The 16,926-nt window shown below is 53.3% G+C and overlaps 1 protein-coding gene across 6 annotated transcripts in view; it reads left to right on the plus strand.

The window, feature by feature from the left end:
• Positions 1-16,926, plus strand: part of SQSTM1 (sequestosome 1) — a 30,927-nt gene that overhangs the window by 7,049 nt on the left and 6,952 nt on the right. For 2 of the 6 annotated variants that reach the window (XM_032270231.1, XM_032270234.1), the window contains exons 2-5: positions 11,016-11,111; positions 11,889-12,118; positions 12,213-12,354; positions 13,175-13,255. In XM_032270231.1, the coding sequence (XP_032126122.1) occupies positions 11,063-11,111; positions 11,889-12,118; positions 12,213-12,354; positions 13,175-13,255 (502 nt within the window). In that variant the 5' untranslated portion in view covers positions 11,016-11,062. Of the gene's footprint in view, positions 1-5,153; positions 5,175-8,655; positions 8,751-8,805; positions 9,187-9,724; positions 9,842-11,015; positions 11,112-11,888; positions 12,119-12,212; positions 12,355-13,174; positions 13,256-16,926 lie in introns of those variants that run through there. The other 4 variants (XM_032270229.1, XM_032270233.1, XM_032270230.1 and 1 more) reach the window with 4 other exon arrangements.

Below are 16,926 nucleotides of genomic sequence, written 5' to 3' on the forward strand. Positions count from 1 at the left end.
AAAACTCCGTCCCAAAGAAAAAGAAAAAAAAAAAAAAATTCCCCTTGGGGGTAAAAAACTGGCCTCATACCCTTATCTACATAGTTCCTGTACAGTGTTCCTGACCTGTGGTCAGTAAAGAATGTCACTTTCTATCAGGTCCAGGAGCCCCAAGTTTATCTTGGGACCTTGAGAGGAGAGGATCACCCAACTCACAGGTATTTGAGAATACAAACCCATGGCTGGGCTTGGCTTTAAAAGAGCTTATCTGATATTTCCTATGGAACAGAGTTCCATCAAAGCCAATCTAAAAGGCCTGTGTAGAAATAAGTTCTTCTTGTTCCTGTGAACCAACCAGCAATCTCTGGGTGTAGCTCAGAAAGAACAAAAAGGATGGTTACTGTAAAAATCTGGATCAGTGTTCTAGTTCTGAGCAATTATCCTGCAAATCCTGTCAGGTGATGAGAGTATATAGGCTGCCCATCACCCAGAGGTTTCCTTTTTGGGACAGTAAGACCAAGGGAGCTAAGCAAAGCCAAGCACCATGTACTCAAATCTTAGCAAGCATATCTGTAGCCATTAGTTTTCTGGGAATGTCACAAGACATCCTTTTCTCTTCCTTGTTGGAGGAGGACTCAATTCCACAGCTTCACCTTAACATTCGGCATATGATAAGTAGTCCATGCAGCCGCCTGAGACACATTTCTGTCCCAAACTCAATTCCAAGCTTTGGGTCAAAGCCCTAGGAAAGAAAACTGGATCCAAGGGATCCAGAGGCAGACAATAACAGAGCTTAAAAGACACAGAGCAGGTGAGCATGGTTAATTCCTGCCTATTAAGCTAAACCTCCCATTTCATGGATAAGGGTCATGCAGTATTCATGGCATAAATGAGGTCTAGGGAACTCCAAGGTGGGATAGAGACGTAGGTGAGTGAAAGTGGGTAATTCCTATTCTTTAAGCCCTCCCTGCTTCATGGGTGCAAGCCTCTTTGGCACCCATGGGCAGCATCTGCCAAGGTCACTGGGACTCAGGGATGCAAGGATGGAAGAGGGAAAGAGGACATTCTTCCTTCTCTCCCTCATGTACCCCAGATATTTGCTAGGAAGAGAAGGAAACCAGGGATACTGCCCCCTGCTCCCCTCTTTCTAGATGGGTAGCCATTCATCTTCAGTCTGTACCCCTTTCAAATGCATCCTGAATCCTGGGGGCTCCTTTGAAAAAATGCCCTTGTTTTTCCCTTCTCCTCCTTTGTTCTCTCTTGACTGATAGTTAATTGTAGTCTCTGTACTATGGGACACTTCCCTCAGATGCATCCTCCAAACTGGGAAAAGTTAATTTCTAAAACCTTAAACTGTTTGGTTTAGGATTGGGCTCAGGGGACAGGCACCCAGAAGCCCAACATGCCTGCAAAAGGGTGAAGTTTTTACCAGTTGGGCTTTGGCTTCCCTCTCCCCATGTAAACTAAACTGGTAAAAGGCCGAGACAGAAGGATCCCTTGAGCCCAGGAGTTTCAGACCAGCCTGGGCAACATAGTGAGACCCCATCTCAACAAATAAACAAAACAACCCCCCCTCCCTCAAGCCAGGCATAGTGGCATGCATCTGTGTAGTCCCAACTACTTGAGTAGCTGAGGTGGAAGGACCACTTGATCCCAGGAGGTTGAGTCTGCAGTGAGCAAAGATCATGCCATTACATTCCAGCCTGGGCAACAGAGTGAGACCGTGTCTCGAAATACACACACACACACACAGTGAGGTAATTTAAGGAAAAATATTAAAAGTATTAAACCAGTAAAAATGAAAGAAGTGGCCTATTGGTGACCAAGTTCGGGAAGCTCTTTTGAGTCCCCTCCCCCTCTTAGTAGCTTTGGGGTAGGAAGAGCTGGGATGAGTAGGGGGAACCTGGTATCCCAGCACTGGGACCCTTAATTCTGACCCTTGCTATAACCTCTCCACCCCACCTTTCTCCCTTTAAAACAGGGATAGGGACAGTCATTGTCTGGCTCCGTTTCCATTTTCTGCTGCTCTGTGGGCCCACCGGTAACCCAGACTCCCTCAGACACTTCCAGACAGGTGAGTTCTGCCTGTCACCCTGTGCGAGGAGTGTGCCTGACAACTGCAGCTGCCTGCAGCCAAACGGCGCACAGAAGTCCAGCTTGCTGTCCAAGCCCCAGCCCATGGGCCTTTCCTTTGTTCTTACTGAACACATTATGTAAGTGCCTATTTGTGTTTGGATTACTTGCCAACACTCAGTCCACTTTGTCTTCCTGACGATTTTCTGGGACAGCCCTTGGAGGTGTCCACTCATTCCATTCTTCTTAACCTGTGGTCCAGGGACCCAGAATTGGGGAGGTCCATGAGCTGAAACTTGGTATGTCCGTCAATTATGAATGGAAGTAGCAAAATCCACCAGAATTAAGCTCTGTTGAGACAAATCACAGGGTTTTTTACATTGCACTGTAGGTGTTGCAGACACCTCAAAATAGCGGTTACACTCGCAGCAGTAACTTCGTATTTCTGGTACTTACTTGTCCTGCCTCTAGATCTTATAATTTAATGAGTTAATAAAGAATCATGGTTGGGCACAGTGGCTCAGGCCTATAGTCCCAGCACTTTGGGAGGCCAAGGTGGGAGGTTCACTTGAGCCCAGGAGTTTGAGACCGGGCTGGGCAACATAGCAAAATCCCATCCCTACAAAAAATACGAAAACTAGCCTGCAATCCCTGCTACTCTGGAGGCTTGAGCCTGGGAAGCAGACATTGCAGTGAGCCATGTTTGTGCCACTGCACTTACAGCCTGGGAAACAGTGAGACTCTGTCTCAAAAAAATAAAAATAAAAATAATCAGGTGTTTCTATGTCATAAATGTGTGTGTTTTTATATTTTGACATTTGCATTTCAATATTAACTCTTTTTTTGGTAATGTAATGCGTTCAAAACATGTTTCTCAACAAAGAAAAAATAAAAGCATGGTTCTACCCTGGGGTCCTTCATCTTCTGCAGATGCTAAGGGTGTGCCATGTGTGTATTATTACCGTTGCTATTGTCAGAAAGTACCATCAACAGGAATTGCTGGTGGCTTGAGGGGAGTCCATGGTCATAGCTGACTCCCACGTTTCTGTCCTGTATTGTGACCATCACTGCCATCAAGAACCCTGGAGCAGGCTGAGTGTGGTGGCTCATGCCTGTAATCCCAACAGTTTGGGAGGCTGAGGTGGGCGGACCACTTGAGGCCAGGAGTTCAAGACCAGCCTCGCCAACAAATCAGTTGAGTCTGGTAGTGGACACCTGCAATCCCAGCTACTTGGGAGGCCGAAGCATGAGGATCGCTTGAACCCAAGAGGCAGAGGTTGCAGTGAGCAGAGATCACACCACTGCACTCCATTCTGGGTGACAGAGCCAGACTCTGTCTCAAAAAAGAAAAGAAAAAAAAAGGAAAATCCTAGAGCAGACATAGGGCATGGGTCAGTACTCTTGGATACAATTGACCAAAACCGCAATCAGCTAGCTTAAGCTGTCTTAGGACCCAGCATTAGGCTGACCTGGATCCAGGAGCCAGATGCTGAGATCAAGCTTTGATCTGCTTGGGATACCCCCCTCCCCAAGGCTCCTGCTTCCAGATGGCCCCAGTGAGCTTTTCATCTGCCAGCTTGGGTCACATGTTGGTCCCTGACCCAGGGAGCTACAGTTCTTTGGTTGGCCAAGCTTGGGTCATGGGCCTACCTCACTCAACCTGTATGCAAAAGTATGTAGTGGTCTAGCACAGGTGGGGGTGGGGGACCCTGCTTCAGTCCTAGCCTTTTTTTTTTTTTTTTTTGAGGGGGGGACGGAGTTTCGCTCTTGTTACCCAGGCTGGAGTGCAATGGCGCGATCTCGGCTCACCGCAACCTCTGCCTCCTGGGTTCAGGCAATTCTCCTGCCTCAGCCTCCTGAGTAGCTGGGATTACAGGCACGCACCACCATGCCCAGCTAATTTTTTGTATTTTTAGTAGAGACGGGGTTTCACCGTGTTGACCAGGATGGTCTCGATCTCTTGACCTCGTGATCCACCCGCCTCGGCCTCCCAAAGTGCTGGGATTAAGGCTTGAGCCACCGCGCCCGGCCAGTCCCAGTCTTTATCCACAGGTGACCCCAAGGGGTCTGCTCCAGAGCTTCACGGTTATAAGACGTGGGACACACAAAGCACACATACATTCCCACACAACATCCACACACCCCACGAAGCTACCTGAGCCCACAGTCAGGCCGGAGACAGGTGCAGAGCAAAGTGGGTGCACAGGGACTCGCAGACAGGCTGAAGAGCTGAGTCTGGTTGGGAGGCCGATGGGGAAGAGCTGGCACGATAATTTCCCTCTCTCTACTCCCCTCCCTTCCTCCTCCCCATCTCCATTGCAACCTCCGCCTCTGTGGCTGAAGCGATTCTATTGCCTGAGCTTCACGACTAGCTGGGACTACAAGCACCTGCCACCACGCCCAGCTAATTTTTTGTGTTTTTAGTAGAGACGGGTTTTCGCCACATTGGCCAGGCTGGTCTCGAACTCCTGACCTCGCTATCTGCCCGCCTTGGCCTCCCAAACTGCTGAGATTACAGGTGTGAGCTACCGCGCCCAGCCTCTTCCGGATGGTTTTTGAAGCGGGGGAGGGCGGGGAGGGAGAGGGCCATTGCTCCTACTGTGGGGGCAGCCCCCTCCACGGGATTCCCCATACTCCCGGCACAGCCTGTCACTGCTCTGTCTGGGGCTGGAGCTCCTGGAGAAGGCCACACTGCTCTCACCACCTCGCTCCAGATTCCCCTTGAACTGCTTTTTCCACAGTCTCCCCAGGCGCCACTGAGGGCCTCCAGTCTTCGATGGGCTTGGGGCGCCTGGACCCTTCAGGAGTCGCTTGGCTGTCTTTCCCCAGCCTCCTCCCAACTGCTTGTCGCTTCCCACTTGTCTTTTCAGAATCCTCAGCTCTCTGCTTTGGGATTGCCCAGCAGTGTCCCCCGGCTCTCCTGTCACCGGGTGGGCGAGGAAGGGAGTCTGGCGAGGGACGGGGCCCTCAGGTCGCAGCTCGACTTCCGAGCCTCTCCCGCTGGCTACGGTTGCGCCCCGACCAAGAGGCGGGGACGGGTTCTACCTCGAGAACACTGGGAATGGTGGGCCAGTGGCCTAGGCAGGCCACTTCCAATTGTGAGGCATCCCGCCTGGGGCAGGGTAAGTGCCCGCGGGCGTGCTTCGTTGGGCGGTAGCCGCTCTGGAGGCCAGGGCGGGGAGGGAGTCCAGTCTCCTCCCCCTCTTTTGCCGGGGCTTTCAGTAACCCCTACATCCCTCGCGCCCCAAGTTGGAGCCCTGGGGGGTTCTGCCCCGTGTGCACTTTCTGGGGTCCCACTGCTGCGGTCCCTGCTCCGGGCTGTGCTTTTAGACACTGCCTGGCCTTGGGCGGCCCTTTTCCCCACTCCCACGTGGCGATGTCCCTGGGCATGGGTGACCCCTCAGTGCCCCCAAGAGTCCTGGGTCTTGCCCCCACCCCGAGGCGGGCTATATTTGGATTTATTTGGAGAAATTCTCCCAGCCCAGAGGGCCTCTTTCTGTAGCTCTGGCTTTCCTGGAGTGGTAAGGGTTCCTGGGACTCTCAGGCCTGACAACTTGGCATCACCAAATTCTCTAACCATGTCTGTCCATGACTTGAACTCCTTTTCTTTTAGAAAGATCTTTGCAAACCCCTTGTGGGCGTGCCACCTCCCATGGCCCCTAACACCTTTTGCCTGGGCTTTGGGCTTCAGTAGGAAAGGCTAAAAGGAAGTGATGTCTGGCTGGGTGGGTGGCTCAGGCCTGAAATCCCAGGACTCTGGGAGGCCGATGTGGGTAGATCACCTGAGGTCAGGAGCTCAGACCCGCCTGGCCAACATAGTGAAACCTGTCTCTACTAAAAATGCAAAAATTAGCCAGGCTTGGTGGAAGGTGCTTGTAATCCCAGCTACTCAGAAGCCTGAGGCCGAAGAATTGCTTGAACCTGGGAGGCGGAGATTGCAGTGAGCTGAGAACAGGCCACTGTACTCCAGCCTGGAGGACAGAGTGAGACTGTTTCAAAAAAAGAAAAAAAAAAAAAGTGACGTCTAGTGCCTGGGGATTTTTCCAAGGGAGTGGTCAAGGAAGGCCCCATGGAGGAGGGGACATTTTGGGTGGGAGATTGCTATGCAGAGCAGGAGGGTGAGGTTTCAGACCATAGGGAGAGCCAGGGAAAAGTCACCAGGTAGAATGAGCTGGCATTATTAGGAAGAAAGCAGGGAGGGCTGTGGCCCTCCCATGTGAGTGGAAAGGAGTGGCTGTAGTATAGAAGGCCTGAAGGCTCCCCACAGACCCAGTAGGCCCCTGAAAGACCCAGACCCCTGTAGAGGAACTCATCCCTTGGGCTTAGGGCTGGGCCTGGAGGCACTGTGTCCCCTGTGATTGTCAATTTCCCTAAAGATAGCCCAGAGCTGCACATCCTGAATCCCTGTGATGGTCAGTTTCCCTAAAGATAGCTCAGAGCGGCACAGCCTGAATCCCTCGTTGGCCTTTTCTCTGGCTGTCCCAGCACCCACCTGGATACTTGACTCCACACCCCAAAGAAAAGAAGTGAACCTGGGAACACCACTGCCAAGGTATGGGATTATTTGGGAAGCAGGAACTGAGGAGGTGGTTACAACATGAGGGGAAGCAGCAGACAGAACCTGACCACTCCTGTGGCTGCCTGGGCTGGTCTCCTGGGACTGCGGGGCGCTTGGCTCAGGCTTGTCCTGTCCTCCCCACTCTTTCATCTCAGCCCCCTCTGAAGTCTCTGCCCTGCCCTGACCCCCCACACCCCAGCATACGGCTCCAAAAACAGCTAAACAACTCGCACACCCACGGGGCATCGCCTGGGAGGGCAGCCGAGTCCTCCTACTTCAGCCCCATTTGAAAGATGAGGAAATGAGAGTCTAGTCCGCAGTGGGTCTCCCTGATCAGGTGCCACGCTTTCCCTGGGCCTGCTTACCAGAGGGTGGGAAGCGGGCAATGCAGGTGGGAAGATTGCAGGGTGGGACCACTGCATTGGGGAAGGAGTCAGACTAGAGAGGGGGACAGGGTCTGGTTGGCTCTAGCAGCGGCATCCCCTTTCTGCTCAGGGGACTCACTCAGCCCGGGGCACTCCCCAGCCCAGCCTCCAGGTAAGAGGTCACTGAGTTGGGTGGCAGCAGGGCCCGGGGATCCCCCTGTTACGACAGCAGTCATGGGATGCTGACTCACTGCCGGCCAGACCACCTGATCTCGACACCGCTGGAGGAGAGGGCCCTGCCAGGGGGTTCCCGCCTTGCCTTGTTTACCTCCAGGAGGCCTTGGCCTCTCGTGGGGGCAGGGCAGCCGCTGGGGCAGCAAGGTGTGTCCGGAAGGACCGGAGCCGGGGTCTTTACTCCAGCTTCCCAAGGACCCCCCTTCTGTGCTTCCTTTTCCCCTCTAATGTCTTCATCTGCCCCCAGTCCCTGTTGAAACTTCTCACGATCCCAAACGGGGCCAAATGGCATGAAAGCAAAGGAGCTCCTTTTTGGGGTGAGTGGGGCTCCTTGAGTGCTTCCTCAAAGCTGTGTTCTCAGAGCGGGAGGACTTTCTTTTTGTCCCCCACTCCATTCAGACTGGGCCTTAGCTGGGAGCTGGGGCAGGAAAGCCAGCCTGGTGGGGCCACGTGGCTCTCAGGCGCCGGGGCTGCTGAGTCACGCTTGGCCAGCACCTGTCCGCAGGCCACAGCCTCTGCCAGCACGCCCCTCTGTGTCCCCTGCCGCTGTTTGCAAGGCAGTGGCTCCAGCAGGTCATAGGACACTTTCCACTGTCTCCCACTGGATGCAGGCAGAGGCCTGAGCCCTCTCTCCACAGGGCTGCTCTGGGCAGGGTGGAAGCCTTGCCCACTTGGGAGTCCTCCCGGAAGGATCAGTCATGCCTGTAGACCAGCCCCTGCTGTGCATACACCCACACATCACCTTTACACCTGACTGACCCCATTCAGCCACCCTTCCCTCCCTCTGGGTTTCCCACCCTGGGATGTTGGATGTTTTTCCAGGTCCTGAAAGCCCTAGCCTGAAATGGCATGAATTGGACCCAGCAGATTCTGACCTCTTGGGAGGCTCCGTCGAGTGACCACCCCTCCTGCCCCTCTCCTTGGCCCAGTACTGATGGACAGGTCACTCTGGTGGCATAAAACAGTGTTTCTTTCTTCCTAGCTGAGGAGGCTGTTGGATGACCGTCTTGGCTCCCCACAATGCCAGTGGGCCTGAGCTCCTGCAGGGCCATGGACACTGCCTGCTGAATTGAGAAGTCCATGAGTTGTCTCTTGGGCCATAGTGAAGGCTTGGCGACCACTCCATTCCTATTAAACTGGGAGCTGCTCTGATGCTCAGGCTAGTCAGGTGTCTGTCCCTCAACCTAGTTAGGGGCCCATCACCCAGGATGCTATGGGCTGTAAGCATGTTGCCCCCAACTCACATCCTCGTCCATCCCCCCCCACCCCCACCCGGGGACAAGTTGCTTGTTCTGGCCAGCAGTGCCTACTGGGCGGCCTAGCAGCCCCCTGGTATGGGGACTGTGTCCCTCTCCCCCTGCACTGGGTACCCCCAACTGAGGATATTGCTGAGTCACAGCCCGGCCCAAGCCTGGGAGGGGCTAGGGACGGGACCCCCGCCAGTCCCTTGATCCCAGGTGCAGAGTCCGGAGCCCAGGCCTAGAAGAGTGCCAGGGCCGGTCTCTTGGGGTCCTTGGTGCACCCAGGCAGTGAGGAGAGGGGTCAGCAATGAGGGGGCTAAGGAGACTCGGAGCGACGGGTAGCGGGGAAGGGGGCAGTAGCGAAGGGGCCTCTGCAGGGCGACTCTCGCGCCGCGGCGGCGACGGCGGGGGCTGGGCGGGCGTGACAGACTCCGCCCCTCGTGAGGCGGGGCGGGGCCTCCGTGCTCGCTATAAAAGCCGCGCGTCGGTTGCGCCGGGTACAGCCGGTTTTCCGCCAGCTGAGTGTCTGTTATGGCGTCGCTCACAGTGAAGGCCTACCTTCTGGGCAAGGAGGACGCGGCGCGCGAGATCCGCCGCTTCAGTTTCTGCTTCAGCCCTGAGCCCGAGGCGGAAGCCGAGTCCGCAGCTGGTCCGGGGCCCTGCGATCGGCTGCTGAGCCGGGTGGCAGCCCTGTTCCCCGCGCTGCGGCCCGGCGGCTTCCAGGCGCACTACCGTGGTGAGCGGGCCGGAGAGCAGCGGGGGCTGTGACGCAGGCCGGGCCCGGCCTCCTGCAACGGGGTGGCTGCCCCCTCCCTTCTCGGCGATACTTGGCGGGACGTGAGGGGGTCTGCTCTGGCTGCTCCCTGGGTGGCGGTGGCCTGCATGGGTCCCCAGTTCGGCCTTGGGGCGACTGGAATGGTGACCCAAGCCGGGCACCGCTGCTCAGGGCCGGCCCTGTGGGACCTGGGGCGGTGGGGCCCTGCCGGCCGGCAGCTCGGGCCTGGGAGCGTCAGACGCCACCCCTCCCCCTCCGAGGTCTTGCGAATTTGGGCAAGGACGCGCCCGGGCGTCCTCTCTGGCTCTCCGCGGGAACGGGGTGGTCAGGCAGGCACTCGGGTTACTGTGACATCTTGCTGCGCCAGGTGGTGGGTTCAGATAATGCCCCGGGGGAGCCCGGGGAGCGCCGGCGGATGGGAGGGAGTGACGCGGATAAACAAGCGCGGTGGTGTGGACGACTCGCGCGCGCCGCGACCGCGCCGGGGAGGAGGGCGCTGATTGCCAACAGAACGCTCCGGGCCAGGCGGAGTACAGATGTTATCCCACTGGCAAGTGGAGAGAGGGACAAGACGAGAACATTCTTCAGAAGTGTTGGTGTGGTCACAGAAACCCAGGAGCTGTTTCCTGCTGCGCTGGTGTGACCGGTGGCTGCTGGGGGTGGGGTTAGGGAGGTGGTTGTGGCCAGGAGGGAGGGAGGTGGCCAAGGCCGGCCCCTGGGAGGGAGCAGTGCTGGGACCTCCCTCTGGAGTGCTGCCAGCCTGCCAGGCCTTCTGTTCTTAAAAAAAATTGTGATGTTGAGTCGTATCTGACATAAGGGTTCACCCATTTTGTGTACAAGTCAGTGGTTTTCACCATCTTCATCGGATTGTGGACCATATTCAATCTGAGAACTTTTCATCACCTTATAAACGCCATAACTTTTATCATCCCCCTATCCAAATGCCCCCAGAAACCACTAACCTCCTCTGTATCTGTTCATCTTGCAACCCTGGAAATTTCATGTAAATTGAATCATACAGCGTAGTCTTGCAAGTGGTTCCTTTCACTTAGTGTAATGTGTTCAATGTTGTGGCACATATCAGTACTTCATTTTTTTTTTTTTTTTGGCTGAATAATATACTGTTGTATGGACAGGCCACGCTTTGTTTACCCGTTCATTAGTTGATAGACATTTGGGTTGTTTGCGTCTTTGGGTGCCACACCTGTTCCCATGGTGGATGGTGAGGTTTGGTCCGTGAGGTGGTGCTTTAAAGCCATTTGAGCTCACCTGTATCTGTCACAACTGGAGACTACATACAAATACTTGTTTTTTTAGCTTTGTTATGGAAGGAAGCAGGCGGATGCACTTGTCTCCTTTACTCCTAAGCCACCAAGGCCTTTGTGGGGCTGGGCCCCTCAGGAGCAGGTCACAGGCAGGGATCTCCCATGCGTGAAGATGGACATGGGCCTGGTCGGATGTGGAATGAGGTGGCATGTTTCTGAAGGGCCAGGTGGCCCAAGGCTAAATAAGTGCAGCAGCTGAAGCCTCTGCTGCTCCTATGCACAGGCCCTCTGTCCCCTGCATGTGGCTGTGGTCCAGGGCCCAGGTGGGAGCACTCACCTTCCAGGAGGTGCCAAAGCGAGGGGATAGTCTTGCCTCTTGCCCCTGCCCTCTGTGGCCCAAGTAGGTGTGCTTCAGTTTATAGCCCTGTCAGCGTCCCTTTCATACTGGCCTCAGACCATTCCACAACTTATGTCTAGCTGAGAACCCCTGGGTGCTCACGTGCTGTCTTTTATTAAACAATCTAGATGAGGACGGGGACTTGGTTGCCTTTTCCAGTGATGAGGAATTGACAATGGCTATGTCCTATGTGAAGGATGACATCTTCCGAATCTACATTAAAGGTAAGGGGCTGCTCTGGGGCTGCCTGAAGCTAGCTCAGCTTCCACTCATCTCCCTGCTAAGTAAAAAATTGGGCTTGATGTTCCACCAAGGAAGGGGTCAGGAATTTGAGGACTGTTTAAAACAGGGACATAGGTCAGGCATGGTTGCTCATGCCTGTAATTCCAGCACTTTAGGAGGCCGAGGCAGGCAGATTGCCTGAGGTCAGGAGTTCAAGGCTAGCCTGGCCAACATGGTGAAACCTTGTCTCTACAAAAAATACAAAAATTAGCTGGGCATGGTGGTGCATGCCTGTAATCCCAGCTGCTCGGGATGCAGAGACAAGAGAATCACTTAAACCTGGGGGGCAGAGGTTGCAGCAAGCCGAGATCACACCATTGCACTCCAGCCTGGGTGACAAAGTGAGACTCTGTGTCAAAAAAAAAAAAAAAAAAAAGAGACGTAACAAATGCCGTGTCTGACCTGAGAAAGAGGAGTCCACGTTCACCCTAGGGGTGGGGTCTGGTGCTATGGTGCGTGGGTGAAGGGCAAAGCCAAAGCTGTGCAGACAGGGTTCCTTGCTGCTGCTCTGCTGCCTGGGCCACACTGCCCAGGTAACAGACACAGGGACTGGGAACCTCCTAGTAGATTCTTGGTTGCTGTTCTGCCCTCACCTAAGGAGCTGAATTTTGTGTGGACTCTATGCTGGAGAGCAGGGCCAGGGGCCTTGCTGGTGGTGACGATGGATGGGAGGACTTTAGGGGGCCCCACTCTAGTGGTTCTTTCTACCCTCCATGTAGAGAAAAAAGAGTGCCGGCGGGACCACCGCCCACCGTGTGCTCAGGAGGCGCCCCGCAACATGGTGCACCCCAATGTCATCTGTGATGGCTGCAATGGGCCCGTGGTAGGAACCCGCTACAAGTGCAGCGTCTGCCCAGACTACGACCTTTGTAGCGTCTGCGAGGGAAAGGGCTTGCACCGGGGGCACTCCAAGCTCGTGTTCCCCAGCCCCTTCGGACACCTGTCTGAGGTGAGCAGGCCCTCCCTGCGGGCCTGGCGTGGGTGCAGGATGGCAGGAACCCTGACCTGCTCACTCCCTGCCCCTCTGCTAATTCTTCCCTCAGGGCTTCTCGCACAGCCGCTGGCTTAGGAAGCTGAAACATGGGCACTTTGGTTGGCCAGGCTGGGAGATGGGCCCACCAGGAAACTGGAGTCCACGTCCTCCTCGTGCAGGGGATGCCCGCGCTAGTCCCACGGCAGAATCAGGTGAGGCTTGTTTTGGAACTGGCTTCTGAATGATGACTGTAGTCAGTCAGGGAGCCTGTGTGCAAGGCAGAAATTCAGGGCACCTCCCCACCTTCCTGATGTCCTGAATTCCTCTGTGCATCTGTGTCCTACAATCACACAAGAACCCCGCAAAGTGGGGAGTATTCTCTGCGTTGCTCAAATGGGGAAACTGAAGTGCCCGAGGCCACAAATTCACCTGCAGAGCCCTTCCTATCTCAGGAGGCTGCCCTCTTGAGGTGCCCTGAGGTGTAGGCAGGGAGGCCTTTCCCACGCTGGGGTCTCTGCTGTACTTTGTTCTCTTTTGTGGTGGTTGTCCGGAAGATCAGAGCCAAAGTTGCTAAAGTCCTTTTAAACATAGTTGTAAGTTAAGAGTTACCCTTGGCTTTGCAGTCTGGATTTTTGGATTCTGATTTTATTAATCTTACTGTGTCCTGTGAATCACCTCACCCTTTGGGACAAAGATAGGGATGTTTGCTTGACTTTGAGTAAATAACACATTTACTCAAGGATTTGCTCAGTATTTATCCATAGTGTACTGAGCCTGAGCCTCTGTGGGGTTACTGAGCATCAGGGTCACAGATGAGGGGGAGCAGCGCAGGAGGGTGGAGAGGCTCATGGTGCAGGGGCAGGGGCCGCAGAATGGGAGGGAGGAGAGGGGGCTGCTGAGTGGGCTGCTGGACAAGGGGTTCAGGATAGAAGTCACCTGGGAACACGGGAACCTTGGCAAGAAGGTGACAGGACTGTAACAAGTATTCATGGCATTAGAGATATCTTTATTTTATCTTTGTGAAAATCAAAGCTTCTGGTCCATCAGAGGATCCCAGTGTGAATTTCCTGAAGAACGTAGGGGAGAGCGTGGCAGCTGCCCTCAGCCCTCTGGGTGAGTACACCCTCTTGCCCAGTGCTTTCCTAACTCAGCCTGCACTTTATGTAACTTTCACCTGGAATACTGCAGAGGAATGGGTAATTGACATACTCTTGACACTAGTGAGGCCTCATATTAACCTTTGTTAAATAAGTGCTGGAACACAGGCACTCAAGGTTGAATTCCGTGACAGAATTCTCAAGCTTTCTACACGGAGTGAAGTAGAATCAGCCAGCATTTGGTTGGGAAAATCCCAGTAAGGGAGGGTGACCAGGCTCTGGTTGCAGGGCTTGCCTGTCACCTCTGAATGCCCTCCTTTGGGTGAACAACAGTCTGCATTTTCCCCTAAGCTGGGCCTTGGGATTTGGACTTTTGAGGACTTGGGTAATAGTTAGCTGAGATGCTATTTATCCTTTCCTTCTTTTAGTTTGCAACCCCCAAACCTTTCCTGGGTGCTTTTGAATGCTGGGCCTGCATCAGAAGGGGGAGAAGGTGGAGGCAGATGCTCTCGGTGACACCCAGTTCCGGTGCCTCAGGTTGCACAGTGGGTCTGCTGGCGTGGGTGAACCCCAACATGTACCTCTAGAGTGGTGCCACCTGACCCCAGGCATGAGCTAAGGTTCTGAGAACCCTCCCCGGTGGGCTTTAGAAAGTACCTGTTGTGTCTGACTAAGGGTCTGGGGCGGAGCGTGCAGCAGTAGGAAGTAACAATCAGCAGATGAAGCCAACTTTTAGTTCAAGATGATGGTGGATCTGTGATGGCAGATGGATTGCTGGGACACCTGCATCTCTCTCTCGAAAAAAGCGAGCTTATCTTTGCGACTGTAGTGGCTGGCTTTGTCCACCTAGCCTGTCCAAAGGTGTTCAGTGTCTGAAAGAATGCTGCTAGGAGGGCTGTCTAAATCCTGTCTGCCACCTCCTGTGGCTGCAGGTCATGACTGCCATTTCCAACTCTGCTCATTCTGATTTTTTTTTTTTTTTTTGAGACGAAGTCTCGCTTTGTCACCCAGGCCGGAATGCAGTTGTGCAATCTCTGCTCACTGCAACATCTGCCTCCTGGGTTCAAGCAATTCTCCTGCCTCAGCCTCCTGGGTAACTGGGATTTTAGGTGCCAGCCACCACACCCAGCTAATTTTTGTATTTTTTTTAGTAGAGACAGGGTTTCACCATGTTGGCTAGGCTGGTCTCAAACTCCTGACTTCAGGTGGTCTGCTTGCCTTGGCCTCTCAAAGTGCTGGGATTATAGGCATGAGCCCCCGTGCCTGGCCTTATGTATTCTGCTTTGAAGCAGCAGTGACATATTGGCATTGTTGCTGAACTAAACAGCCCAAATACATATGGCTTCTTTACTGAAGTTTAGAGGCGAAGTCAGAGAATAGGAAAGAAAAATTGCTATTTTTTTTTTTTTTTGTGATGGAGTTTCACTCTGGTTGCCCAGGCTGGAGAATGCAATAATGAAGTCATGGCTGGGTTCAAGTGATTCTCCTGCCTTAGCCTCCTGAGTAGAGAGATTACAGGTGCCTGCCACCATGCCCAGCTAATTTTTGTATTTTTAGTAGAGATGGGGGTTTCACTACATGTTGGCCAGGCTAGTCTCAAACTCCTGACCTCAGGTGATCCACTTGCCTCAGCCTCCCAAAATGCTCGGATTACAGGTTTGAGCCACCATGCCCTGCCAAGAATCGCTATTCTTAACGCTTTCCAGGGAGGGGAAAACAGTGGAGCACTGAGATTATGATTGAGATAGGCTCTGCCTAAACCCTGCTGCTTACTCTGGACATAGTAAAGGTCTGAGAAATTGCAGGTGAATTTGAAGGTATGAACAAGAGTCTTTCACTCAAAGAACAAAGGAGACATCCTTTGTTCACAAAACCAAGTCTAGGTTCAGGTAGAGACTTGAAAAGACAGTGCAGATCCCCAGGCCTTACCTTTTTTGATCCTGGTAATTGGGTGTTGGTGGGGCCTGGGGATCTTTCTGGGAGGCTGCCTAGGTGCTTGGGGTCACACTGTCCCAAGACCCACCTGTGCTGGTGCAGCATATCAGAACTGAACTGGATGCTCCATTTGGCACAGACAGGAATAATTTTGCAAGTGCTCAGAGGTCTTTGAGCACTAAAGGCTAAAGGTTTAAAGGGGATAGAATTGCTTTTTCCTAACTGAGGAGGAGCCTGGAGCTCTACAAACAAGGAACATTTTAGTAAAATAGAGTGGTTTCAGCTGAGGAGAGCTAGTCAAGGAGTGGCTTACTCTGTTGTGGAAGTTAGGGCTATTTTCTTTCCTTTATGAGGATGACTCACAGGTTAACTGCCTAGAAGGGACTGTTTCCAGAGCAGGGCCCAAAGGGTAATGAGTCAACAGCAGCCTCCCGGTAGCAGTGTGTGTGGGGTGGGCGGTGGCTTTCATGTGAAGAGCCAAGGCCTTTCAGAGCCACCACTGAGACCCAGGCTCCTCCTGGCTGGGAGGTTGCAGGCCCCGACATCCAGGACATGAAGCCACAGAGTCCGTCCTGGACATGTTATCTTTGATAAACACACACCCACATGCAGAGGCTTTGTGGGGCAGCAGGGCACGGAGCATCGTCCAGTTTTGCTTTTTTTTTGTTTGTTTATTTTTAAGTGAAAGCAAGTTTCTTAAGAAAGTAAAGAAATATAAAAATGGCTACTCCAGTGGCAGAGCAGCCTGTCCAGTCTTATTATAAGCCCTGAAATCTCAGGCTTTCATCATCAAATTTGAGAAATCCTAATTCTGTAATTTCTCTGATCTGTTTACAGATGAGTCTCATTACATACCCATTAAAAAAGCATATGGGTGTTGATTATACTATTCTTTCAACTCTTCTGTTTGCTTCAACCTTTTGATAATCACAGTTGGAAAGAATAAAGGAGAAAAACAATTGAAATATTACAGATGGAGGTACTTGCAGTTAAGCCTGCTTTTACTTAAACTCTACTGAAATAACAGGAAAGGGCTTAACCAAAAAAGAAAACACCATATACAAGGAAAGTAATAGAGGAAAAGACAAAGATGTCATCAGAGTTTGGAAGATGGAAATGAAGGGAGGGTGGCAGCCTGTCAAGGGAAGCTTCAGAAACCTCTGTGCCTGCAGAGGGCATCCTGGTGAGAAGCAAGACCACGTGTTCAGGTACCAGGAAAGGCAAGAGGTAGGAGTCCATCAGAGACTTCAGGGCCCACTTCTGGCCAAAGAAGGAAGGAACAAGGAGGAGGGTTGAAAAACCTCTAGTAAGTGTCAGTTAGAGACTTCAGGGCCCACTCGGCCAGATGACGATTCTTGCCAACACTTGAAGGAGATCCCATGTTTAATTCCAGGAGCACCTGACCCAGGGAAGCTTCAGCCATGGGATACCAGAGACACAGGGCAGGGTGAGGCACCAGGCTGAAACTGGGCATCCCGAATGAGCAGTGGTCCCAGCAGTCACTTCCCTGGCCAGGCAGGAGATGGGGAGTCCCTGTGGAGGGAGGCTGAATGCCCCCAGAGAAGAGTCCTACAGCTCCTGCCTGCCAGGCCCCCAGTCACCCTGTAGAGGGGAAGTTAATGATGGCCCTGGCCCCACCGAAGGCTTCCTGTCGACCTTTCCTTAGTGCTTCAGTGGGAACAGACAGCCTTGGGTCACCAACCATCTGAGGAAGCCTCCACACATGGGAGAAAAGGTCTTAAAGAGAAGAGA

This window comes from Sapajus apella, unplaced genomic scaffold (assembly GCF_009761245.1).
Source record: "Sapajus apella isolate SASKATOON/1434 unplaced genomic scaffold, GSC_monkey_1.0 scaffold206, whole genome shotgun sequence".
NCBI classification, from domain to species: domain Eukaryota; kingdom Metazoa; phylum Chordata; class Mammalia; order Primates; family Cebidae; genus Sapajus; species Sapajus apella.